General features: G+C 46.4%; 2 protein-coding genes across 4 annotated transcripts in view; both read left to right on the top strand.

Annotated features, from left to right (window-relative positions):
- Positions 1-128: 128 nt before the first annotated feature.
- On the top strand, positions 129-12,912 carry LOC8051438 (stearoyl-CoA desaturase 5). 3 transcript variants are annotated; one of them, XM_002435027.5, is made up of 5 exons: positions 129-677; positions 4,171-4,360; positions 7,164-7,294; positions 8,612-8,817; positions 11,396-12,912. In XM_002435027.5, exons 2-5 carry the CDS (start codon positions 4,174-4,176, stop codon positions 11,844-11,846), a joined length of 975 nt encoding a protein of 324 aa, XP_002435072.1. In that variant the 5' UTR covers positions 129-677; positions 4,171-4,173; the 3' UTR covers positions 11,847-12,912. The 3 variants fall into 3 exon arrangements, with proteins under 3 accessions (XP_002435072.1, XP_040355701.1, XP_040355702.1); XM_040499767.2 differs by having other exon boundaries at positions 546-716; XM_040499768.2 differs by lacking the exon at positions 129-677 and adding an exon at positions 746-1,054.
- A 3,214-nt stretch (positions 12,913-16,126) lies between these two features.
- LOC8051437 (ras-specific guanine nucleotide-releasing factor RalGPS1) overlaps positions 16,127-26,398 on the top strand; it is a 32,121-nt gene continuing 21,849 nt past the window's right edge. Inside the window, exons 1-6 of the mRNA XM_029971616.3 lie at positions 16,127-16,465; positions 16,784-16,900; positions 17,928-17,978; positions 18,039-18,122; positions 19,568-19,753; positions 23,403-23,581. Coding sequence (XP_029827476.3) covers positions 16,397-16,465; positions 16,784-16,900; positions 17,928-17,978; positions 18,039-18,122; positions 19,568-19,753; positions 23,403-23,581 — 686 coding nt within the window. The 5' untranslated portion in view covers positions 16,127-16,396. The remainder of the gene's footprint in view (positions 16,466-16,783; positions 16,901-17,927; positions 17,979-18,038; positions 18,123-19,567; positions 19,754-23,402; positions 23,582-26,398) is intronic.

Genomic DNA, 26,398 nt, shown 5'->3' with positions numbered 1-26,398 from the left:
CGGCTGAGGGCTTGAGACGTGAGCGGACGCCCAGTAAAACGCGAAGAAAGAAAAAGAGCAAAGCAAGCGACCGCAGACGCGGCCAAGCGAGAGCGCAGCATCGTCTGATCGGCTCACGCCACCAGACGCATCACGCCACCCGTTGCTACCGGGAGCATTCTGCTAGCAGACGACGCGACGGTGTTTTCGAGTTCGCTCGACGTATTCTTGGTTCCGCGAGTCGTCAAACAACGAGGTGGTCGGGGAAATCGTGTATCATATTTTAGACGCCGGCCAGCATTATTAAAGTATTTGCCCCGAAAAATTCCGTTAACGACGAAGGATTTCCCGACTGTTGATGGGGGAAGGGGGAACGGGGGCAAAATCGCGCGTGCCAGCAGACGTCTGGCGCGTCATCTGCTCGCTCAGGAGATCGCGCGAGAGAAAGGAGTTCCGGAGCAACGTCACATCCGATAGAATCGCGTCGACCAATAGGGGTGCTCACACGCCTCGCGTCACGTGATTCCCGGCATCTTTTTTTCCGCCGGCGGGCCGGTCAGTCTACGGCCGCGTGATTTTTTTATCCATTCTTTTTCTGGACGGACGCCAGCGGTGACACAGACCGAGTATAACTGTCGTGGCAGCGCACTGGAAGCCTTCACATTGGATACCTAACACCGACGGCGGATTATTCACAGGCGAGTGTGGTTCTACGGGCTGGGCCAACCGGCTGCCATGTAGGAATCGGGTTACTTGTATGGGGGCGATCAAGCGACCATTTCGTGCATTCTCTAAACGCCGGTTCGTCGGCGCACGGTTCCTGGATGTGGACGCTTCTCGGTCTTCCCTTGTATCCCGGGATGCACTTACGACTCGGATACCCCCCTGAGACCTCGGTCGACGGCGGTCGCGGCGGCGGTCGATCGGAACCACCGGTTGCTCGCGTCAATCGTCGGTTTAGGGCTCCCTCCGCATTAGGAATGATTTTGATCGATGCCATCTCCCTTTCTTGGCTGGCAGATTCGATATCGCACAGGCTGGCGTTGCAGTTTCTGCGCTAGGACTTGTCACCGCGGTAGGTACACGTCGTCGAGATGCCGCTGCGCCGGGGGAACGTGTGCCTTGCGTCTGTCACTTCGTGAGCCTATCGCCCCTCCCCCCGAACGTGCCCCGATCTCATTCATTGAACCTGCGCCACGCAGCAACAATTTTAGCTTTTTGACAAACCGTTTTCTTTTTTTTTTTTTTTTTCCTCCGAAAACGCAGTTTCTGTAAACTCAGTCGCGTCGACATGTGATTTTTATGTTTCGGCGCGTACTTTTAGGCCCACACCCGTTCTTTTTCTTTCTTTTTTTTTTTTTTTCTTTCTCTCATGGAATGTAGCAAAATAAATAACTCGCGCGGCGAGCTCAGACTGACTCTCGGATTGGCAAAACTCCAGATACAGTGCCGTAGAAAACAATCTATTAGGGCGAATGGTTCGCTGAAAGAGACTGCGCTTATCCGTGCTTATTTTTGACGTTTTGCAATATAACGTCGTCCTGCAAACAGACGACCCGTTTGTCTTGTCTCCGGTTGAGCGCATTACTGGTACGTTTCTCCTAACATAAAATTGTTTGTTTTATTTTATTTGTCTTAAGGGGGGGGGGGGGGGGGGGGGGAGAGAGAGGGCAGGCAAAGTTATGCCACGGTGTTAACGTTGCTGTCACGACCGCGAGAGAAAGAAATCGGGTCGGGCTTCCCCGCATGGCAACCGCGTTTTGCGTGGCAGTTCGCCGTTGTTGTGTGTGCACGCCGCACAGCACGTCGCTGTACTTCGTGAACCCCATTGACGATGATACGCTTCATTTCGAACACAAACCGTTCGAAGGAATCATCCGAGCACTCGGTTATACGGAACCACGGGCGAGCAGTTGAACGCGCGATCGAGTTGTCGGCGAGGTGCGATGTGGCGAAAGCGACCCCGCACTTGCGTCGGTCGTCTGATGCTCGGATGCTGTAGTCGGGCGGGTGCAACTGTGTTCAGAACGGCGGTGTGGGAGCAACCTAAGGCCGCTCTGGCATGCGATATCTAGGACTGCGATTTGTTTGCACGACGCATGGGCAAGCGAGACCTGCCTGTCGATGACCCTGATGACCCTACAGTGCCGCGGAAATTACGCAATCCTGGATATGGCGACAGTGCTCGCGACGTCTGGCAATCGAAATGTGCGCGGCATTTTTATTTTCTTTCTTTTTTTTATTTTGTGTCTTGGATGTATTGCGATTTAGAATGCCGCCCGCGTTTCTCAAATGACATCAATTTTTCTCCCTTGTCTTTTTTTTTTTTTTTTTTGCGCAAAGGTACGTGAGCGCTGGCACTTTACCTTATAACTCTGCCTTCATCGCCGCAAACAATTTCTCAGTAAAAATTAAAAAAAAAAACAAAAAAACATCGTATTAGCGCTGTTAGTTGCTTTTTTTGGTGCACTGCCAGAGTATGTATGATTGCAGAAAGGAAACGGCAGATCCGTCACCAAATCGGTGAACGCGGACAGACGCGAAGACAATGATTTTGTTCTGGGCAAACGATAGAAAACGGTGGCCCCCTCCTGACAAGTACGTGAACAGCATTTGGAGTGACGTCATATGGCAATTATCTCAAAGGCCATCAAAAGATCTTAGCAACGCAGCCTAAAGAATCAATCCCTTGGGACCGTCCTTTTTTTTGTTTTTTTTGTTTTTACTAGCTCAGTGAGTCAAGTTTGTCAGTATTTACGGTAATATGTTGCGTGAAAAGGGGAGGTCGACTAGTCATATCAATAAATATTGTGAACGACCACATCGAAATGAGACGACTAAAATCACACTGCCTTGAGGTAACCGCAGCAATAGACCCTTTTAGAAATTCAGTGGCTCGAATACCAGTCTTAATTTGTATGCTAATGGAAGTTCAAATCTATAGTACCTATTCATTAACAGCAGATGCACGAAACTTGCGGTGTTATTTGGTGTACTGTTCTCTCTTTTTTTATTTGTTTCAGTTTTAATGGTGTAACAAACTATCACTCTCTACAATACATTTACTTGAGTAAAATGCTTGATAATATGCACCACATTTTATTGTCGTGAGCTGTCTGGGCATGTCTAAGCCGAACATTTTAAGAGTTTCCTTGACACCCTCAAATGTGTAGCGCACAGAAGCTTATGCAGAGCGCACGTTCGTCTGCTTCTTGCACAGGGGTTGCGATGATGTCAGAATGCCGAGCTCTAATTGGCTGATTGAAAAAAATAGTGGGTAGACCTCGAAGCATCTAGCATCGAGATCTACCCACTATCCTTCAATTAGAGCCAATCAGAACTCGGTGTCGTTCTGGTGTCACCGCAACTCCTGCGCAAGAAGCAGATGACTTGCTCTCCGCAAGAGTCTCATTACGCTGACATCCAACACTGCAGCGGATTGACGTCTGGAATGTTGAGGCTCTGCATCGGTGCCCGTCTTCAAAGTCTTCCTTCATCAACTATCAAAAGGCGGCCATTAACATGTACAGATAATATACATTTTGGTGATGATAGTTACAGAGGTAGCGAGACTGAATGTCCAAAGGGGTCTATTGGAGTAGGTTTTGCAAGGTATGCTTTGCAAGAATTCATTCCCCTGCCTTTGGCATAGTTGAGTTCATGATCTACAACGTGTTTCTGAGCGCCGTTTGTACATAAAAATATTTGTATAAATAAACTGATGATTTCAGTGCAATCAAACTTTTTCACAAAAGTGTCTCTAGGAGGTACATTCATTGTACCCAAGTCTTATGAGTATAGGTTTTGAGGTGTTCATCTCACAGAAGTTTACGTTTTTGCTTTATGTGGTGCCACTTGTGAGTGGCAGCATCAACCAGGCACTTTTTACCTTTTTTTCTCCCTGCGCATAGGAAAGAGAATCAAAAAACATTTTAGGCTTCTTTTTCTTTTTTTTTAGAACCTCCGCTCATGAAATTTAGGTATGACAAATGCACCACCTAAAAACACCTTTTTGATAAGTTTAATTGCACTCGGTTTATTGGTTTATTTATAGACATCTTTTTTACTCCCGAATAGCGCATAAAAATGCCCTGCAGTTCTTGAGGTGCACGTTGCTAGTGTATATTGACCTGCCAGTGGGCCCGTAGGTTTGTTACTCAATGCCCGACATTTTTTTGTTTTTGGCTGCAGGGCATGACCATGGCGACCATGACGAAAACAGTGATGGCAGAGCCGGCCTCTGCCACAACACCTGCAACCAAGCCCTTCAAGGCGCAAATAGTGTGGCGCAATGTGATACTCATGGGCTACCTGCACCTCATCTCCCTCTATGGATTTTACATTATTTTCACTGCTGCCCAGTGGAAGACGATTCTTGCCGGTCAGTGCCATTTCCCTCTTCATTTTCAGCATTTCTTGAATGTAGTACCTTTTTTCTTGTCTTTCACTATGTCGTCTCGAAGCAAAGTCTAGGGAAGGGAAACTAAAAAGGATTTGTGATGTTGATGAAAATTGTAGATAATATTCAAGAAAAGGATGGAGAACATTTGTGGTGAATTGAAGGGTGCCGTGGCTTTGCCACAAGACTTTCTCTGTGTAGCTTTTAGTTTTAGTTTGCTTTGCCAGAATGCTTTTTATTCCGTGATTAGTCTGTGATTAGCTTGCAGTTCCTTTTTTTTTTTTGTGTAGAACATAATTTAGCCATGATTTAATTGCATTATACTGAATGTGTCAGCAAATATTTTCAAAAAGTTATAAAATAGGGTGGCCGAGAAAAAAGGAACCCTTTATGAAAACAAACTGCCTGTCATGGCAGATGCCAGGGGCTGCAAAAAAACATACTAATTAGCTGAATAATTTACTAAAACTTACTAATTAACTTCAATCCGTAAAAGTAAACATAGGGCTTCAATTCAAAACTTACTGAACATCACCAAAAACCATTAAATCCACTCATTTTAGAAATGTATGAGGCACCTACAGCATCTTACGGCATTACAAAAAACACTAAATTTGGACAAGTTTTTAGGTTTCCTATTGGAGCGCGGTCCTGCCACCCGCAACTAAAGTGCACAATGCATGTGCACTGTACTTGCTTCCATCCTATGAGGGGAAGCAAGGTGGTAGCTGCGTGCTTTGGCCACGTGGAGGCAGGGCTGCCGGATCAAAGATGCGCTTCAATTTTGAAAAGTGTTCTCTGAAACTCGAGTATATACATAGGTTTCTCAGCTCGTAATTCACTTTAAACATATCTTTGTCAAATATTGTATGAACTGAACAGTAGTGTAGTAATAGTAAGAAGATAAAGACTACAGAGGGCACTGCTAGTGAGCTTCTAATGCCTTGCTTGGATACAGAGAAACAGAATGTACCTGTGTTACGGGAGACAAAGCAGATATATCTTAAAGGGAAACTGAAGCTGCTCTGTATTTAAGGAAGAACACTTAAACCGTCTTCATTTAGCCTCTAGGATCACGAACATCGAGATTATTTTTCAATTCGGTGCACGGAGGCTGCACGCAATCATTTTCAAAGTACCGCTGAAGTTTTTTCCGGAGCGTGACGTCATATTAGGAGTTTTAGGAATCTCCGCTCTTGCGCATCATCAGCGCCTATGAAAGTTATGCACGCACACTCTTGCTATTCTCAAGAAGGTCAGAAAAAGACGTCGTGACTGGTGTCGGTGCAGGGGAATATACCTGGCAAGGTTGCAATTATATGCGCTTCCCACACAAGCGACACATACTTGGCGGCCAAAAGATCCTAGTATGATGTAACGACTGGCCGGAGGTTTTTCGTGTTTTCTCGTGTTTAGTTACGTCTTCGAGAAAAACAAATGTGATATTGAGATTCACAAGAGAAAAATACTCTAAAATTCACCTCTAAATCGATTTTTTTTTTTAAGAACCTCTTCAACTTCCTTTTAAGATTTCAGACTGATAACCCTCTGCTAAAAATACTTTTGTGGAGTCAAGGGTTGTTTTTCGGTCTTGTAATTTATGCATATAGTTGTTTGCTAGTTTCTCTTATTTTTATGTTGCTCTTGCTACTTCATAATCAATGCTTGACTTGAGCAACATTGGCTCTTTAAACCATCATACATTTAAAATGCCGGATGTCACAAACTTGCTGAGGTTCCGGTTTGATCAAGTTCGACTTTTTGAAACTTTTACATCGGAAACCGACACAAGTTCGACACTTATGCAAAAGCGCATAGGTTAAAAATGAGCTGGCACTGCCTGGTGTTGCTGGGGTGAAGCAATTTACGAAACTACTATTAAAAGCTTATATGTTTGCTTTTATAATATATAAACACAAGCTTTGTTCGATTTACTTGTACCTCCTGCACCGGTGCACAAAAGTGCAGGGCTGTGTACTTCCGGTCGTATCCCAGTACACATACCGAAAGTCCGCTGCTCTACACTTTTCTGCACCAGTGCAGAGGGTGCAAGTAAATCGAATGAAGCTACTCGTTGCTATTCCCTACAATTTGAAACGGGCTATTTTATAAATATCATTTTCCCAAAATTTTGAATACTTTTAGAAGTTGGGCTTTGCCGAATTTCGCCAGACGTTTGAAGGTTCGCCGAACCAGTCGACCCTCAGGTTTGACAAAAGTTTGTAGCATCACAGTGTTTACGATATGCCACCTAAAGATTCACTTGGGTAAAGCCAATTGCAGAATAACTGATTTAGGCAGTTACTCAGTCACTCTAACTCCTGCATAAAAAGATCTCGTTTGAGCTTTTTTTTTCCCCTCTACTTCGTTTCACTGTAACCTGGCTAGGAGCAAATACTATGACCTCCTTGAGCCAATCGGAACAACGGGGATGGAGCACGTGATCGCTCTTACCAGAGGTACAGGTGCAAGAGCGTAAACAACCATAAAAAAAGGAAGAAGGAACTCTCCTCTTACCTTTTCTGTGCATCGTCCCAGGTGTCCCTTTTCTCCCCCTAGAAAATTAGTTTGTCATTCAAAATTTGTTCAAAAGCTGCTTTCCTCTTACTCCCACCCGTGGCTACAGCCACATGTCTCCCTCCAACGTGCCAATTGGCTCACTGGGGCCAGAATCTTTGCCGTTTGGCCCCTTTGTCGAATTACAGTGAGACGAAGTATTGCGTCGGGGGTGTAGCGTTTCCTCTCTCGCCCACTGTTGCCAACAGAGTGGCATTGTTTCCCACAGCCTACATCCTTTACACAATTTCTGGCATCGGAATAACTGCTGGCTCCCACCGACTCTGGTCTCACCGCTCGTACAAGGCCAAGCTTCCCTACAGAATTCTGCTCATGCTCTTCCAGACCATGGCTTTCCAGGTGGGTCACCTGCCTCGTGCTCAGATTGCTCACTCTATGAATTTAGGCAACCCAATGGCTGTTTTCTTTGGCTGCCAACCATTCACTTTGCACGGCTCTTGGCAGCAGTTCTGCTTTGGGAGTGTGAAGAATAGTACTATACAGTAATGTCTCGTTAATATTGACACCTCCGTTCCTGTAAAAAATCGTCCATAATGTGATTTGTCCATGAGAACGAGACAAAAATGCATGTATTTTTCCAGTTTGTCCCCGAAAGTGGTGTCCGTATAGCAGGATATCCATACTATCGAGACATGACTGTACCTACATTTAGCTGCAATGTTAGTCTCGCTGTAGTAGGGTAATTGAATTCCATGAAACAGATTTTTTGCGTGTATTGTGAAGTACCGAGCGTGTGCCCCCGTCCCAATAAGCACCCATAAACTATTTTTTAAATGTTTAAAAAATAAGCGAAGGACATATTGAGCACCCACCTCAGACTTCTAAGCCTACCAAGCTAACCAAATTGCTCCATGTCGCTTCTCTAAACACGCCGGCGTAAAGTGGCAAAGTCCACCCAGTCGTGCGCCCCTTCTGCATTTTTCGTACTCAAACCCAACAAGCGCCCGACGCCCACTTTTTTTAAGGTATTATATCTCCAAAGTGGTCTCGCCGTGCTATGTGGTGACTGGGATCCAAAAAGCAAACATTTGTGCACGGTTGCACTTCGTTCCGTCGCACCACTAATTTCCCCATCTAGGTATGTGGCCTCGCACTCACTGTGGCAGGACAGTGTACACTAGGGACAACTGTTTGCATCCACTGGAAGACTTTTCACAACCATAACTCAGGTCTCATAAAAACGAAGTGTTCCCAGAAAGTGTAGCACAAAAGTGTCGCACATCCAAGTTTTTTCATATACAGATCGGGGACCCTAAAGCCACAGTCACACCGGTCGTACATCGCACGAGAGACGTGTCGTTCGCTGCAAACATGATGACGAAACTATCTGCGTCTCAAGCATGTTAAAAGCTTGTGTTTGCTTCATACGTGTTTGAACGTATCTGCAGGTGGTCTTTGCATGAACTGTCTGCAGACTGCCTTTTGTATGACGAATTAACAGTGTGACCTCTGCTTAAATATAGGGTGCAGGCAAGTTGGTGAATTTTAACCATGTTGAATTAACCCGAGACTAGGCTAGAAAGGAAACACCAAAACCTAGAAGGAACAGAGAACAGACGGGACGACTCACACTCGACTAACTCGTTTATTTAGTCTACCTCCTTATGTAGCATCAAACTTTTCGGCTCAAATGGTTTTGTTTCTCTTGCCCCGCAGAACGACATCTACGACTGGGCCCGAGACCACCGGGTGCACCACAAGTTCTCGGAGACGACTGCGGACCCCCACGACGCCACCCGGGGCTTCTTCTTCTCGCACGTGGGTTGGCTGCTGTGCCGCAAGCACCCGGACGTCATCTCCAAGGGCAAGACCATTGACCTGAGTGACCTCATGGCCGACCCCGTGGTGCGCTTCCAGAGGAAGTAGGTGCACCCTTGACCTTTGCCAGACACCTACGTCTATGCTCAGCGTCGACTATTTTGTGCCGTGCTGTCGAGGTTAGCGGAGCTCATGAGGCACTGCCGCGAGGGCGCGTGGCTTCGTCTTGCATCCCGCTTGCATGCGCTTGCACAACTAACTTTGACGAAGTCTGAGCACTGCGAAAGCTACACTGGCCTTGATAACGTATCGGAAAATGGTTGACACCTAACTTCGCGTGTGTCGCAAGCAGACAAAGGTGTGGACGAGGGTGCATAAGCTTGGTAAAGCAGTTTCAGAGAATCAACTTTCAGAGACATTCATATTAAAAATAGCGCAAAAGAGACGGGACAAAAAGACGAAGAAGCACACAGGACAAAGCACACAGGACAAACAAGCGTTTGTCCTGTTTGCTTCTTCGTCTTTTTGTCCCGTCTCTTTTGCGCTATTTTTAATATGAATGTCCACTACCAACTTGCCCAGCAGACCAAGCTTTTACAACTTTCAGAGAATTAATTATGGGACGCAAAAGAGATTTTTTGGTTGTTATTTCCTGGGTGTGAGCATGTAGCAAATGAGTTGAAGGCTGATGAGTTTCTGATCCAAACCGGTTACTCTTTAAGGTAGCAGATGAAGGTGCACCAATAAAGACGTTTGCTTTCTTTCTCAAATGCGAAATATTGTGTGGAAGCAGACAATGGGGCCATTTTTTTAAATGCCTCGAAATCATGTTTACTGTCCCTTTAATAAAATCTAGAAAGGGAGATATCTTAGCCTTGGATGACAGCAGTTTGCTGACGTTAAATATTGGTTTTGATAAAATCTATCATTCGACTAGTTAGGTTTTTCTTTTGTTTGTTAGTTGTCTTATTTTCCCAATCGTCAGCATTTTGAAGCAGACATCTGTACTGATTAAGCTCAGTCATCAATGGAAGCCTCTTGTTTCACTTTAAGTGGCTATTCATTTCTATCTAGGCAAAATACTCGCAATTATATTCGCACCTGGTTGATTGTCGTTGAACAGCAGTATGAGGTTGTGTCTACGACGCATAATTACTAATTCCAATTTTGTGAAATACGAGCAATATAAGAGTCTTACCTCATATCTCCTTAGTGTCGGAAAGATACCTTTATTCTGAGGCTGACTATCCAAAAGCTAGGGAGCGTGATTCTCGCACAGTAGTACCACCAGCGCTGAAAGTTGCAAAGAAAAGCCTTCAGTGGTTTGTTGATGAGCACGATGAGCAGTTGCGGTAGATATAACGAAGCCCAAGTGGAGAGTGAGTTTACTCGTGCACTCCACAGCCTTGTCATAATTCAACTTTCTTCTGTTAGATGCCATTGGAGGCCTTCAAAGCTACTGTAGACTCTTATTAATTCAAACTCCAGGAAGCCACAACTTTTGTTTGAATTATCAGAAATTTATCTAAATATGATGCAAGATAAAATTATGACTTGCCGTATGAATGACTGCACATACAAAGCAGTTACTGTATCTGATTATTTCCTCTACACAGGCCTACCGATCATGAGCAGGTATGCCACACACGAAACATTTGTGAAATGAATGGCATAAGTTTATTTATCACTCAAAAATGTTGTTTACAGTAAACTGTTTAGACAGCTCGCTACAACTCAAAACAAAATTAAGTTTGTTCATCAGGCCAAGAAGTTGTCTAATGTGGACTATTGAACAGTGGACACATGAGCGGTGAAAACGGGCGCCGCGCAGCAGTTTTCATAGCAACTTGCGCGGATGCTGTGACGTGGACCTATGATGTGCCGCCACTTCACAGCGTCCGTGCAAGTTGTTGAGGAAATTTCCGCGTTGTGACCCTTTTCAGAGCTCGTGTGCCCAGCTTGAGCCCCGTTGAGTGCGCTTCTTACTAGGCACCGGTGCACTGCGGAGAAGCAACGGGAGTCGCTTCCCTGCAGTGCACCGGTGCTCGGAAAGAAGCGCACTCAACGGGGCCGCAAAAACAAAAAGTATGACTTGCACGAAAACGCCATTCTAATTAGGCGGCTTATGATTACATTAAAACATAACTGGAGAACCAAAATTTTGAAATTTGTTTCCATTAACCATAAGTATGAAATATTGGAGTTTGAATTATCGCCAGCCTTCTACTTAGCCTTTAACCTATGTTTGGCAACTGTACATTCGGGCAATTGAAGCTGGCACATCCCGAGTTTAACGTAGCACTTCTGGTTAGTGTGCCCCCTGCATATAAAAGAAAATCGTATCTGCTCTCTAGAAATTTTTAGAAAAGTTTTCCCACCTCACTTGTTGGCTTGACTATACCCGGTGCCAATTGTTTCATGCTACATTGTCAGGCCTAGCGTAGTTTCCTTAGTGTTGCATCGGCGACGGATATACTCTCGCGAAGTAGTGACTTCATTTGGTGTCTTCCTCTGCGTGTAAGCTCGTGCGAATGAGACGCATGACAAAGACTCGTGCTCTTGCAACAGCGTCTGACTGCAGCACTGTGGAAAGCACGCTGGCCTCAACACGTAGTGCAAAATCGTTGATGCCTTTCCGAGGAGGGAGGCCCCTCGCTGATCGAGGCACTGTTCTTTCCCCAGGTACTACATGCCGCTGATGGTGCTCACCTGCTTCTTGCTGCCCGCCCTGGGGCCCTGGTACTTCTGGGGCGAGTCCCTGTGGTACTCGTTCCTGGTGTGCTCCCTGACGCGGTACTGCTTTACCCTCAACATGACCTGGCTGGTGAACAGCGCCGCCCACACCTGGGGTAACCGGCCGTACGACAAGCACATTAGCCCCCGCCAAAACCTGGTGACCATCGTGGGCGCCCACGGCGAGGGTTTCCACAACTACCACCACACCTTCCCACACGACTACCGCACCAGCGAACTGGGATGCCGCATCAACACCACCACCTGGTTCATCGACTTCTTCGCCTGGCTGGGGCAGGTCTACGATCGCAAGGAGATCCCCACGAACGTGGTTGAGAACCGCATGCTGCGCACAGGCGACGGGAGCCGGGGGCTGACCGCGGGCACTCGCACCTGCTGACCTGCGCCCCCTGCCGGCGCCTTCGCAGCAGGGGCTCGTTCCGCCGTGCCCCCCACTCAGGAACGTTAGTCAGACCCCAGAGCCTACCCCTTCAAAACATCCGGTGCAGTCAACGACGACTTGGTGGGACGGCGAAGTTATTGTTGTTGTCGACGACATCGGTTCGCTAATAAATGCCGCGGTGGTTTTTTGTTTTGCCCCCCTACCCCCTTTTTATTTTTTAGCTGCCCCTTCCCCCCTCCCTTTTCGTTCCAATCTTTCCAGTCCCCTTTTTCTTTTTTCTTTAGGCGCGGTCTATTGAGATGGTTGTTTTATCTTTTGCCAAGCTCGGTCATGTTGTGGTGACGGAACTCTCTAACCCAGTGTTTGCAAGGCCGGCAAAGGTCCACGAGTCGCTGCTCTTCCTCACACCGGTGCTTGTATGTTTTAAGGATGGTGCCAGCTTGCTAGGAAGCTGGCATTCTTACGTTATGTGAAGGATGCGGGCTTGTTTAAGGAAGCAGCTTTGAAACAAGAAAAAGAAAATGATGGGGACAGTTCCGGCAATAAGTGTGCAGCTTGCGAAGATGGATCCCCCAGCCCTGCAGGCCAGACCCGTTGAAGCCATCTTTAGGACACCTCTGCCTTGGATTCATCGCCAATGTAGCCAGGTGCCGAGAAACTAATCATCGTCGCCTCTCTTCGCAATTTCCGGTTAAGTTGTAGCGGGCTGGAGACCAAAGACAATTTATCTTTCGAAGGGTTCTTTTTTTCTTACATATTATCTGCATGATTGGTGCAAAGCAGCCTGCAAAGTGGGAAGGCAAAATGATGTTAGTGTTTGTGTTTGTGTTTCTGTGGTCCTAAGGAAGGAACTGTGGTATGAATGTGTTAATATTTAAACAGCCAAAGCTAGCAAATGTTTCAGTGCCGGTTGCATCTGTATTTTTAGGTATTGGCTGAGGAGTTTTGGGCTGCAAGCGTACATGACCAGTTGTTTTTCTTACCCCGTGGCGTTGGGGGTGATAACGTCTTGTTTTCTTCTGTTCTTCAAGAAAGTGAAAATAAAATCAAATGTTGCAATGTACTATGGTGTCATGTGCTTGGTCTTCCTCCCAGAGTGTTGCCTTGTGGTTGTTTTTAGGAATGTCCTTTTACTGTGTGGACATTAGAAGATACCCCACAGACTGCAGGGATTCTGTCTTATTGCATACTGACCTTTATGGTGTATTTACACCACAGATTTCTTGGACAGAGAAGAGCATGTGCGCCACCTCGTGGATGACCATGAGAGCACGAGATCGCGGCTTTGAAGTGTCCTGCAGAACGAGTGCTCGTGTTAGACAATTCTGTCTCAAAGCCCTGAGAGTGGGCTAGCTCGCGCCGTGATGTGGCGCATGTGACCTCGAAGCTCGATGACGTTCACTCTTAGTGAAAGAAATCTCCGTCGTGTGAATACACCAATAGAGTGATCTTTTTGTGCTGCTGAGTATTCACTGGTGGCCATCTTGATTCCATCCTTGCAATATCTGCAGAGGTGGAAGTTGTGCGAGTTTGTCTATTTTTTTAATAATAGACAAACTCAACACCAACATCATGCCATAGATAGCCAAAGCACAGTGGTAGAAAAACATTAGACTTTTTGTGGCAATGAGTCTTCGTGGTTCTCTGTTCTTCTCCCACCTCAGTTTCGGTGTCTTTCGTAATTGTGTTCAATTTACACCGTTCGCACTCCTATACTTTTTCTAACGAAGAAAGTTGTAAAAATGCAGGGGCAGAGCTGGTGGAAGGATGCTTATTCTTGTGATCCATTTTATCTTGGGGCGAGGAGGTCGCTATACCTAAAAGATAAAAACAGTGCAAAAAGACGACGGACTGAACGAAGGAAAGACAGACAGAGCGCTGACTCGCAACTATATTTTATTGAATGCAACAGTGCAATATATACATGAACAGTTGAGAACAGAAAAGAGAGAATCGGCCTAAAAAACTCAAAACAATAAATACGAAAACGAAGTATTGGCTCTAAAAAGACATACAGAGGGCACGCGCGCTAAAACCAAGCCAACCAAGAGGCCAGGAAATTGATCTCCTACGGGGATCGAGGCTGGACGATATGAAATAAAGTCAGTAGCTGTATTTGTAGGGACGGTGTGTGTGCATGTCACCCATTTTAGAGCGCAGCTCTAGGGGCCCGTTCCCGGCTTGAGCGGCGTCTCCGTCGCCGTTGCCGTCGGCGTCGGCGTAACCAAGGTCACGTGACCCCCAAGGTCATGTGACCCCCAAGATCACCGCAAGGTCACGTGACCTTCGGAAGTCACGTGACACCCCCCGAGGTCACGTGATCCCACGAGGTCATGTGACCTCCCCGATGACGTCACCGGCGTCCGCATCGTCATCATCACTAATGATGTCATCAGTGACGTCACCGGCATCATCACAGATGACGTCATCAGTGACGTCACTGATGACGGCATCGTCACGTGACCCCCCCAAGGTCACTTCACCCCTCCCCCAGTAGCCTTCCCTCCTCCTCCTCAAGAGCTGCGTTTTAATTCGGTGTTACAGGGAGTTGTAAACGACTTTCACTTTTTTATCTGTTTCCAACCTCAGCAGTTTTTTTTTCTTTTTTTTTATGGAGTTATTTGTGGGCGTTCGCGTACCTTGAACACCACTGCTATGCACGCGCACTTTTCACTACTTCTGAATGCCACAAAAGGGCAACAGTGGCCGAGTGGGCAAGCATGTAGAGCGAAAGCTCCGCATGCTCCGAGCTGGTGTGCGTTAGCCCGCTGCTTTGCACCAATCCTGGGTTCTGCAGCGCGAGCTACAGAACCCAGGATCCCTTAAAGCCCCTTCATGTTTCAAAAGTAGCGCAAGGCTCGTCGAGGCACGTGCAACGTGCAGCCCTTGGGAATATCATGGCGGCACAGCGCAGCACTGAGCTAGATTTCAGACGCCATGGATTTTCCTGAATTGGCGCGCTGCACGTGTCTCGAGCATTTCTACAACAATGAATGGCGCCACTTTTCCCATGATAGATGGGCTTTAGGATCCCTGGGTTGAATCCCCACCCCTGCCCGTTTCGATCTGGATGAGCATCGTACCGGCGTGCGGTCGTGTCTGCGTGATGCACGTCAAGGACCCCAGGCAGCCGTTGTAGCACACTGGCTAAATTGCTCATCTACAGCTGCGAGACAAGTCGCTGTATAAACATACCCGCACCCAATATCTCTTTTTTTTTTTTTTTTCTCAGCGTTCATTTTAGCGCCCAAGCTTTGGTTGCAGCGTGTGACAAAAGTTACGTTCCGGCACACGCTGAATTGTTATTAGCAGCGTTGTTTATTAGGCAATATTGTGAACACCGTAATACCAACGTCGTGGAATCGTTGGCAGTTGGCTCAGTAGGCAATAGCAGAAGCTTTCGAGAAATATAACCACTTCAAGAAAAACAAAACAAAACAAAAAGTCTAGAAATAATAATGAATTAAAGAGAGTTCAATTAAGTTTCTATTTCAAAACGAAACCGATACTAAATAGGTGGTAGTTCGTAATGATACTGATGGTGCTGCTTGTGCTGCTGATAGAAAGTTTGTAACGCAGGGTTGCAACGTTGGGTTGCAAGCTGTTATTTGCGTTATTTGCATCCTTTGAACAATTTTTGTTTTTGCTTCTCAAGTTTGTTTGTTTTGCGTTCTTTTTTTGCAACAAAGTAATAAACGGGTACTTAAATTTAGCTTTGAACATCATCATCTAAGTGTGCTTTAGCGTTAATAATTTTAGCATTATAATTTTTAAAATTAACCTATTTGCTTTTAATTGATGAAATAGCTGCTAGGTAACAAATGTAACGCACATATCCCAGTCGACCGCAGAACGGCAGCACCATTCTACTAATTTTAGAAAGCCTGGATCTTGGAGAGGGGGCAACTTAAACAATAAAGAGAGTTCGCAATTTAATGGCGGACGCCTCCTGCTTCTCCTGCCAACGCGCAGGAGAGGTGCTCGCGGGTGCTCGTGCGGCTCGTGCGGCTCGTGCAGTTGCCGTGCCGGCGTGTGAAGGAAGAAAGGAAGGAAAGCTGATGGAGAAGCTGAGCTGTGCGGAGCAACTTTCGACACTTTCGGCCGGCCATAAACCATGTGATCCCGATGGAGTTGTTGTAAACACTCTGTAATATAGGCACACTAAATTCTAGTAATTCTAACAAGACCTGCAACAGGGTATGCGGATGCAGCATCTACCGGCGTTTACTGTCTTCGTCGTTTCCGCAGTTTCCGCAGGTTTCCGTCCCGCCGTGTCCCGTCGCTCGCCCAGCTCGCCTGTCGTTGCTTCGTCAATCTGTCAACTTCGTCTCGTCTCTGTGCAGTTCGTGCGATGTGCTTGAGTGAACTTTCTTTGCGACGGATTGATTTGCCAAAGTTACCAAAAACACCGAATAATACTTTTAGCGACTAATCCGCATATGTCGGCTTCGTGTTAAAACGTTAAAATTCACCGAAAAAAACAACAAAAACGTTTTGATCTGCGTAATGTTGACTGTTTGTAAGAAACTCGGGTGTTCAACCTGATAATGAAATACAACGAAATGAACATCTCGGAGGCGTGCAGCGGACACATCGAGAGCCTACACATATCCGAGGAAAGTATTCTAATAGGACGGACTATCCACACAGCGGTAAATAAAAGCGTCATTTGAAGCCGGCGTCATGCTGCTGGTAATGTCAGCATTGCATCTCTCCCTGCCGCTGAGATTAGAAATAAAGGCAACGGAAGTTGTTTTTGAAGACCTTGGTCACCGTGTTTATCGGAACGCCTGCTTGCTTGTTATGCAGAAAGATAAGTCCAGGGGCGCGTTGGACAGTGGCCGATAGAGAACACAAAACACCGCACCTGTTATCTTTAGGGGGCTTTAATATCGGACAACAGGTTTTCACACGCTGCTTCTGTCTTCATGCAGGCTTCACAAGCCAGCAGTTGGCGTTACGATGGCCCTGTGTGGAATCTGCACTGCGAAACAGAGTGCCCGGACACCGCACCTTTTGACGTCCTCAAGGTGGACACGGAGGACTTTGCGGTAAGTGCGGAAAATCTGCGCTCGTCCCTCTTGCAGGCCAGTCTAAGGAGTTCTGGAGCTCTTAGTCGGGTGCCAGACGACATTGGCTGGAATTTAAACCCCCTAAGGGACCCGCGGATGATGTGCTTTCAAGCCGAATGCTGTGCTCTGCTCGTGACACAGACTATAGCTCGGCTAAAGCAACCAGTTTATGGGTACCACAATAGATTTGATTACGCCACAGTAAGTTCCCATGTGTCTCAGGTGAATGGCCGTCATCATGCTGTGGAACCCATGGTTGTGATGCAAATTGTATGCATGTGCGTCGAGTAAAGTGTGGTCAAATAAATTGACTTTATTCAGATATTCCGCTAAACTTCGCTATGAATGTGAAGCAAGACAACTGAATTAGTTAATGTCGGGTGAAGCGAGTCTAGCTGTTGTTGCCGCCATAACCCATTTGCAGACGGAGAAGTGCAGGGAAAGAATAGAAGCCTGCATACTCCTCCCGTGAGGAGTTGTCACATGCTTGAGTCTGATTGGTTCACAGGGACCAAAGTGTTTGTGTTTTGCCAAATCCACCTCTTTTTGCCCCATGTTGGAGGATTATCTTAGGTGGAATGAAAAACCACAAGTAGTAAGGAGAGGGGACAAGTTTTTTTGTGCTAACTTCTGGCAAAAGATAAGCCACCACAGACACAAAAGTGATGTCTCTGGAGCTAAATCCAGGTCACCGTCGCTTAGTGGGCCTAACAGGATCTAGAGCCCTTATTCGAAGAAACATTTGCACGCGCTTGTGCCACGCCCACATCTTCTAGCGAAAAAACCCTCGAACTGGGAGTCTGGAAAAGGATCTATTATGCTGAAACGGTGTATCTACCGAGTTAAAAAGGGAAGGCAGATCCTTTCAGCCTTTGATGAGTTGTTCATATTTGCTAAAACAATTCCTTAAGTGCCATAGCCCCTGTGATGTCGTGAAGGAAACCCTGGAGTGACTGAGTAGTCAGTGTGGACTAGCTGTGACCAACACTGTCGATTCGTTTCGCAGACTCAGCTGACGCTGCTGGATCGGGATGTTTTCCGGAAGATCAGGCCAGAGGTATGTGGTTTGCCATTTCACTTTTGGTCTCACTGATGGCTAAATGGCTATTCCTGGCAGGAACTCACCAGCTGTGGTTGGAACAAAAGGAACAAGATGGCCATTGCCCCTAATGTGGTTGCCTTCACCTGCAGGTTTAACCATGTAAGTGACATTGCCACTGAGCAACGTGCGATAGAAAGATGCAGCCAAACTGAAGGTACTGAACAAAACCCAACTCTGAAGCAAAAAGGGAGCAAAACAGATTTCACAGGGTGTACTGCATGCTTCGCTTACATTCCCTGCTTAAGTTTTGTTTTGTGTGCTTAACCATCTACAGCTCGTTTGCATTTCTACCACCGTTGGTATTTTTGTCTGGAAGGTATGAGGATGCAGAGGTGGGCTAAAGCTACACAGCATTAGCTTCAGCATGGGAAAGTGTTAATGGTGGTTTCTGTAGCCCACTTGCCACGAACCACAGTATACCACAGCGCTAGAAGTAAATGGCCTTCACGCATTTGCCTCCCACGGTTGGGGTGGAAGCTATTTATCATTTGTTCTGACCCTTCATGTCTCTTTTATTGTTTTCAGCATTTGTCCGTGACCGTGTCATCTGATGCGTAGCAAAAATGATGCAGAGAAGAAGTGTGCAAAACATTTGTATAGGACAATTGAAAGCAAATCCCACTGTTTCTTTCAAGCTTCCCTCTTATCGACGCATGTATCTTCCCAAGAGCACCAAGTGTCCAATTTCATACCTCAGCTGACTAGGACAAAAAAAAAGAATAGCGAGCAAAAGGTCAAGAAAGCATTAAAATGAAGTTTGCTCATATATGGCAGCTCATCGATATTGGCACACTTTAGTGCCCATACTAATGTTTGAGCTGAACACTGGTATGTACAGGCTGTCTTCCAAAAAAATTTGCAGAGATTTTTTTTTCACCGCAAATGTAAACTTTACATCGCTGAACACTCATTCTTCACCCAAAGGTAGCGCTAGAGGTCCGAACCAGATGCCAAAGTTTCAGCCCGAACGAATATCTTTTCCAAAAGTTGCTAGTGATTTTCTGAAAATTTCAATGGGAAAATGGCAGCCAATGGAGCTTTCGAGTACATTGAGCTCTATGACGCCAGAAACTGAAAAGGGCATAAATGGGCCCAATTTTCCCCTTCTTGGTGTGCGAATGCAAAAGGAGGGAGGCAAGGAACAGACCAAAACATGTCAGACACGAATTGGCGTGTTTTTGTGTGTCTCTCATCTCCTTTTGCTTTCGCATACTAAGATGTTTAACCAACACACTCTCGTAATTCTATCTATGTTCATCCTATTTTCCCATTGAAATTTTCGGAAAATCACTTACAACTTTTGAATAAGATATTGGTTCTGGCTGAAACGTTGGCGTCTAGTTTGGACCTCTAGCACTACCTTTGGGTGGAGAATTAGCATTCGGTGAAACATAACTAACTTTTGCGGTTAAAAAAACAAAATGTTTTGGGGGCACGCTTTACTTGCACATACGAGTGCTGTCGTGCAGGTACTTTAACGCCGTCTAATCAACTTTCGCATTCGTCGGCATGCTTCAACACGTTGGATGTTTTCCCCGGCACAGGTCAGCCTGTGGGTGGTGCGGGAGGTGCTGCGAGGGCGCACGACAAGGCACCGGGCAGAGCTGGTGTCGCACTTTGTGCGCCTGGGCAAGCGACTCCAGGAGCTGGGCAACCTGCACGGCGCTTGCGCTGTCCTCTCGGCACTCCAGTCTGCACCGGTTTTCCGGCTGGGCAAGACCTGGGCTCAGGTCTGCGGGGGTTTTGCTTTTTGCCTCATCCTCGCCCGCAGCCCCCCCTCCTCCGTTTCATCTTATGACCGACTGCAGCGAATATGTTACGAGCCATCAGAGCTAATCCAAGGGAGTGGGAGAGAGACCACACTGAAATCCAGCCAATGCTATAATATATGCATGCATTTTTACCCCCCCCCCCCCCCCCCCTCGGACCTCAAGTCACGGACATCCCAGACACCTCAGCGCCTCCTTCCTTGAAAAAAATTCCTGGCTACGCCACTGGTGTGAGCGTTGCATGACCTTAAAGAGGGGCCGCAGTGGCGTGCGGAGAACATATCACGTGCTACGTTCACAGAGCTGGATTGGTTGCTCGTAGCATTTGCTGCGATCGGACCTAAGGTGAAGCGGACTGTAGCGTACTGGCCTGCGCTGATGGAGTGTACTACTCGCTGGTGTTTGTTTGTGAACAAGCTCGGCACTGCACATAGGAGTCCGTAGGTATGTTGTTGCGTGTCTCAGTTAATTTGCAAAAAAAAATGGTGTGTTTTTTTTTATAGTTTTCTCATACAATGTTTTTGCATACATCATCATTTTATCCGTTTTCCTTTAGTCATTGTTGATTCATACCATTTGTTAAGGCTGGTTGACACACTTGCTACTGTTTATGACTGTGTGCCTTAGAACCTCTTAAAATCTCTCGCAACGAGTGAATACACTGCTGCCATCTGTCGGGTAGTGGTGAAACACTTGGGACTTCTGTAATTTTTCTTCTTTTTTTGCGCGCATCATTCCTTCCTTTTTGGCTTGAAAATCTTTTGACAATGCTATAAACAGGGTTCTCCCCACGTTGGGCGGCAGTGGCTTTGCCGCCCACCGCTCCGACTGGCCGCCCGCTCCTCCAACTGACCGCCCACCACTCTATTTTTTTTTTTTTTTTAATGTCGCGGGATGACGATGCGGTTTTGCCTGCGCATATGGTTGCAGACTGTCGCCGTCATACTCAGCAGATCCGCGCATCGCCACGTTATCGTTCGCTATTGCATCGCTGACTGCCGCCACTGCCACACTGCTTCAAACAAAGAGCACGGGCGCTCGGCGTGTTTCTTTCTTTTTTCTTTCTCTGTCTCAGCGGCATGTCGCCGGCAGTGTCCCGAAGGGGGGGGGGGAATAAAAAGACGCGACGAACAATAAAAACAAAACAAAAAAACAAATGCCCCCCCCCCCCCCCCCCTCTTCCGGTAATGTCCACCCCTCGGAAATTCCTGGGGAGAACCCTGGCTATAAAGTACCATTCCTCATAGATAGTATGTACATTTAATCCTGCAGACACTGCAAAACCTTTGCTCTAGTGGAATGCAGTTCCAGGGTCACCTTGTTTATGGCGCCAGCATGACGGTGTGTTCTCTCGTCGTAAGAGATCGCAAGAATTTGGTCGTAAGCAAACGCAAGTGTGTGAAAGGGCCTTTAGAACCTCTTCGTGAGATTGGCAGTGGTCCTAAATAAATAAATGTCAGTGGACCGTTCCACACTTTTATTTGTTTGTTTTTTCTCCCAATCTTGTTTCACATTTTTTTAGCTCTCTGTCCTCAGAAACCTATTATATTTGTTTTCCAAAGAAACGTTGTCTTTCCTGGTCAGCGTGCATTGCAGGGGAACAAACTAAGAGAAGACGCGAGTCATTGGCATTAAAAAAAATCCTAAAACTTTTTTTTTTTTTGATGGCTATTTTGAAATTTGCAGTTATCTTTCTCCTGATTTGCCAAGTTTCTAATTTTGTAGACTGATGTTTGAACCGTATTATCAATTTACAAAGTCTGCACAGCCGAATTTGAATTCAAACTTGTGTTAAAATGGAGCTTTCTCAAAACATGCATTTTTTACTGTTAGCAAATTTGCAGGAAGTGTATCTCAGCATCTAGGGCTGATAGAAACATAATTTTTTTTCTGCAACATTTAGTTAATATGGCAAAGCATACACTGTGAAGTGTAAATTCTTCAAAATAGGAGTAGGAAATATTTTTATTGATATATTGTTTTATTACTTGGTGGCCACACATTGAACAGTGAACTTCAAAAGTACTTCCAACATTGTATTTTTTAGACTTTGTAGTATCTAGCCATGTATTAAATTTAATTTTTTGTTGAGCAGTTTTTTTCCTACTGTTCTTGCAAACAAAGACCGGCAAGTTTGAATTATTATAAGGACTAGCCTACCGGTTGAAAGAAATGACCAGATATTGGAAACCAGCAACAGAAACTCCACAGACATAAATAGTTTCATTTTGTTAGGCCAAAAATTAAGAGAGAAAGCACCAAAACCAGTGTTTCCTCTTAACATGCTACCAGAAGTCTCAAGGACACCCTCCTAATATTAGCTCCCACCAAGTATGGTGAATAGTATGCCACACGAACATGGCCATTCTCAACAGGGAAGTGTAAGTAACGAGACAAAGCGTCCCGAAGATACAGTGACATGTTTTAACGAGGCTCGTTATTGGGCTGGTCGGTGCATGATGCTCTCAGTACTTGTAAGGGCAAAGAGAGAGGACACGAAGAATGGAACACGGACAAGCACTTCATATAAAAGCAGAATCTGCCACCACAGCTTGGCTCTCAAAATCTTGCCGATGCGCTCAGCGTGACCTAAGGACCCCTTTTTTGTTTCCATCTTCGCTCGCACTTACAAGTTCTGCGGCATTCCAGTGAATTACACCGATTGGTCCGAGACACCGTACAGCGTCTCGTAATTATTTTCGGCACTCTCACGCAATAATAATAATTTTTTATGAATGCACGTTGCTACTTATGGGATTGTGTCATATTTCAAGTGAAGGCGGTATCACATGTGGTTGCATACAGCTGGGAAACGTTTGTGCATTTGTGTCTCTGTGGAAGGTAAGGGGGGTATGAAAGCGTCTGCATCACAACTCGTGTCTCTAATATGCAATACGACTGACGGTCCAATGTCACGGCACCCGGAACGATCTCGGACCGGTGCGTTTAGCGTCCCGTTGCGCCCGTGCGTCGAAAATGGTGCCGAAGTGACAACAAACGGCGTCCCAAAAAGCCAGAGCGTGGCTATTGGACGTCCGTTCCCGGCGGTTGTTCGTGCAAGTTCCGAAGAAAAGGATGGGAGAATGTGAGCGCTGACGCCGTCGTGGTGTCCCAGCTCCCGCCTACCGAAGCTTTAGTGGAACGGAGGTAGGAAGCTTCCGGACGCGAAACAAGGCCACCAGAGGTGAAGCCAGAAGCGCGGAGGGACACGCCCCTAATGATGGCCAAAACTGAGAGACGCTATAGGACGAAAAGGAGAGCTGACTTGGCACCAACGGCTCTCCTGTTTGTTCAATAGCGTCTCTTGGTTTTGGTCATCATTGGGGGTGTGTCCCTCCACACTTCTGGCTTCACCCCTGGTGGCATCCTGTCGCCTCCAGAAACTTCCTACCTCCATGTTGCGTGGACGTTTCAAGCCGGAAAATGACCTGCAGTGAAGCAGGCGACCGGTGACGGTGCGATGCTTCTACGGCGGCGTCTGGGAAAAAATCGAGGAACTGCTTCTTTTTAGACGCAGTAAACGTGCTGGTCGAAGACTCGTTCCAGGCGCTGTATCGAAACAGACGAACGGAACGAAGGAACGGAGACCTCCGTGTCTCATTGGTGGCAGGTGGGGCGTCGGGAGCGGCAGTCCCTGGCCCGCCTGGCGCGCCTCTTCTCGGAGCAGGACAACTTCGGGGCCCTGCGGCGCCGCCTGGAGGCGGCCCTGTCGGTGGGCACCCCATGCCTTCCCCACTTGGGGCTCTACCTGCGGGACCTGCTCCACCTGGAGCTCGCCAGACCCCCCAGGTACGGGCAAGGATCGTCGGATGAAACGACAAATTGCACAGTATTCCTGTATGTTTTTAGCTAGCAACAACGCAAAAAAGAAACTGAATTCTTTTTGAGCTCTTGAAATTTTGAAGCGCCTGTGCGAATATTTTGCACCGGACATTCTTAAACTTTTTTATCGTGATTGAGGATGCCCTATCTGGCTCGGCTGAAAGCCGAGGCAGCCCCTCCCAGTACCGGCATTGACGCAATATTTATTTTTATATTTATTTATTTAACCATGCTGCAGACCCTGAAAAAAAAAGGGGGGGGGGGGGGGGGGGGGCAAGTAGGAGAGGTATGTGATCAATGAAATAAACACTTTTTTATACAATAAAGCAGTGAAAGTTCCACAGGCTTTGTAAACAATTATGGACATAGTAGGGAGTGTTTGACTGACTTACAGTTAAGCATCAGTGAATGGCTCAGATGTGCTAAGATTGTGCTCAAAGGGGTACTCTGGCGTTTTATTCATAGTCCCCAATTTGCCTGAAAATTTGCTAAACACACCAACAAACTTGGCTGGCTATTTGTATCCCAATTGGGTTACAAATAGTAACTTAATTAGGCCAAAATTATTTTTTTTGCTAAGTTATTAAATTTACAATCTTGGTCCTCACCACATTTTTCAAAGTGAGTCTCTACTGGCAACAATGAAAAGTGCTGTCAGGGGAAGGCAGGGATTCACCCTTTGGACTGTAGACATTGTTCCCAAGTGATTACAAGCAGTCTCATGGTGTCAAACGAATGCTTTGGAAGCTCGCTCCAGCACCTGCGCAGCAGCACGAATTCCCCTGATGTCACGGCACTGAAAAGTGTGGATATATTTGAATCTTGGTTTTGACATTATTTTCTGTTGCCAATTTCAGAATAACTAATTCGTAATTTCGGGATACTAAATAGAATACCGGAAAGGGGAAAGGCCGTTGATTCCAAAAATATAATTTGTTGGGGTAGCTCACAAAATTGCCGCAGTACCCATTTAATCTGGAAAAACATAGACTTGGTGGCGGGGATGGTCGAGGGAGGGAACTCTGGACAACCACCACAGGGTTCCAAGAAAACCTACATTCTGCACTATGAGCTCCTGTGTATGCAACTGTAAGTCATAATTAAATGACTATTTCAATGGCTTTCGCGACTTGCAAGGTAAGTTGGGGTCCGACGAGCGTCCAAGAAAGGAGCAAACCACTCCTTAATTGCTCCTTTCTGTGGAGAGTAACTTGGACACCGGGTCCTTTTGGGAGTTGAGGAGAAAAGAGTGTGAGAGGAAATGGGGAGAAGAAAGCTGGGAAAGGGTTCCCTGCCCGGCAAAAAACGATCCTACGGGTCGGTCTTCAAAACGGAACATATTTGCACCCCGAAACCTGCTTCACCTCGCGCACGGGTGCACTGGGGAGAAGCGCTTTCCACGTGGCTTTTTGAATCTTGTTACTTTCCCACGGCGCAGCTGTGCTTACTGGAGAAAGCACCTTCCTTATGTGGGTTCCTGTGTTTGAGTTTTGAGAAGTTAGTGATTATTTATTGTTGAAAAGTTCAATGCCATGGCGATTTAGTATTAAATTAATATTGAATGGTATACACCATTTCAATATCTACAAGTCCGCAGCCCAGCATGTGTTCTCCTCAGCCCAGCACGTGCATGTTCGTCGCTTCGGAAAGCGATCAAATCACATGCTGTACGCACAAACACTGGAAATGGAACCGGTCAAGAGCCCTTTTTTTTGGTAAGGTATATATACTGAATAATTTTAGCGATTTACAAAAGTAACGTAGGAATATTTTTGCTCTCTGAAGTGGGCTTCACTCTATTTCATAGAGGCGCACTGCAGCAAAGCATTAGCCGTGGGATCTTTTTGACATGCGTCCGTTTCCTGCAGTACAGTTGTGCTAACTGAAGGCTTTTATGTGGGTTGTCGAGCTTGTGTTGCGAAAAGTTAGTGAGCATCTTAATTGCTTGCCATCAAGATATCTTGGAGGGCTATTTTCACATCCTGGATGTCACTTGTGAAAGACGAGGAATAGCTGTTTTATTTTTTTTTGTGTCCCCCGTATAAATGTAATTGCTCAGTTCTTTTGACACCCCCCATCAAAATCACAGGTGCAATATTTTGACAAGCATTTTACCCAAGGTAACGCTCCGTTTCTTTCTCTCTCGCCACCTCCTGGCCACTGCCCACACAGCAGCAGCTTCGAAACCACTTTGGGGATTTGGAAGGTTCTCTGGCATGTCTGCAAAGAGAAATGAATCAAAACCACATTTTATATTGAGCGTTTCAACCAAAAATCGCGTCTCAGCGTCATTTTCTCACCAAAAGCAGATCTTGTAAAAGCATTTTACAAAAGCATGCATCTCCTCAAGCACATCTCCTGCACCTGTTCTACTAAAAGCAAAGCTTTTAAAGTTAGAGTTTTCCAAGCTGTGGGTCGCGACTCCAAGGGAGGTCGTGACCAAGTGTAAGATTGGCAGGTCAGGAAATGACCACTGAAACCTGCTGCATCAGTGCCACCAAATTGTGTCCTTTTGGGGCCCTATGCTACACGGCAGGACCGAACGGGACCAAGAGACCAAGATAGTGTCATCTGCTGCGATTGGTCACCGGCGCAGCAATGACCGATCGCTGCAGACAACGTTGTCTTGGTCCCGCTTGGTCCCACCGTGTAGCATAGGGCTCCTGGCGGCTTCTGCTAAGAGAGCACCTCCAGCCTACGGTAGATGGCGTGGCGGCATACAAAAGGCGACGAACTTGGGTTTGTATGGAACTTTGCAAGAAAACATACTGTGTCAACAATATT

The sequence above is a fragment of the Ixodes scapularis genome, unplaced genomic scaffold (assembly GCF_016920785.2).
Source record: "Ixodes scapularis isolate PalLabHiFi unplaced genomic scaffold, ASM1692078v2 PGA_scaffold3__209_contigs__length_174095766, whole genome shotgun sequence".
Classification (NCBI taxonomy): Eukaryota; Metazoa; Arthropoda; class Arachnida; order Ixodida; family Ixodidae; genus Ixodes; species Ixodes scapularis.
This window is presented reverse-complemented; position numbering and strand designations above follow the sequence as displayed.

Bases quoted from the DNA above. Each gene is read 5' to 3' on its own strand.
- LOC8051438 (XM_002435027.5), top strand. From the start codon at position 4,174: ATGACCATGGCGACCATGACGAAAACAGTGATGGCAGAGCCGGCCTCT. The intron at 4,361-7,163 runs GTCAGTGCCATT...TGTTTCCCACAG, and splicing joins GTGGAAGACGATTCTTGCCG to CCTACATCCTTTACACAATT. The intron at 8,818-11,395 runs GTAGGTGCACCC...TTCTTTCCCCAG, and splicing joins GTGGTGCGCTTCCAGAGGAA to GTACTACATGCCGCTGATGG.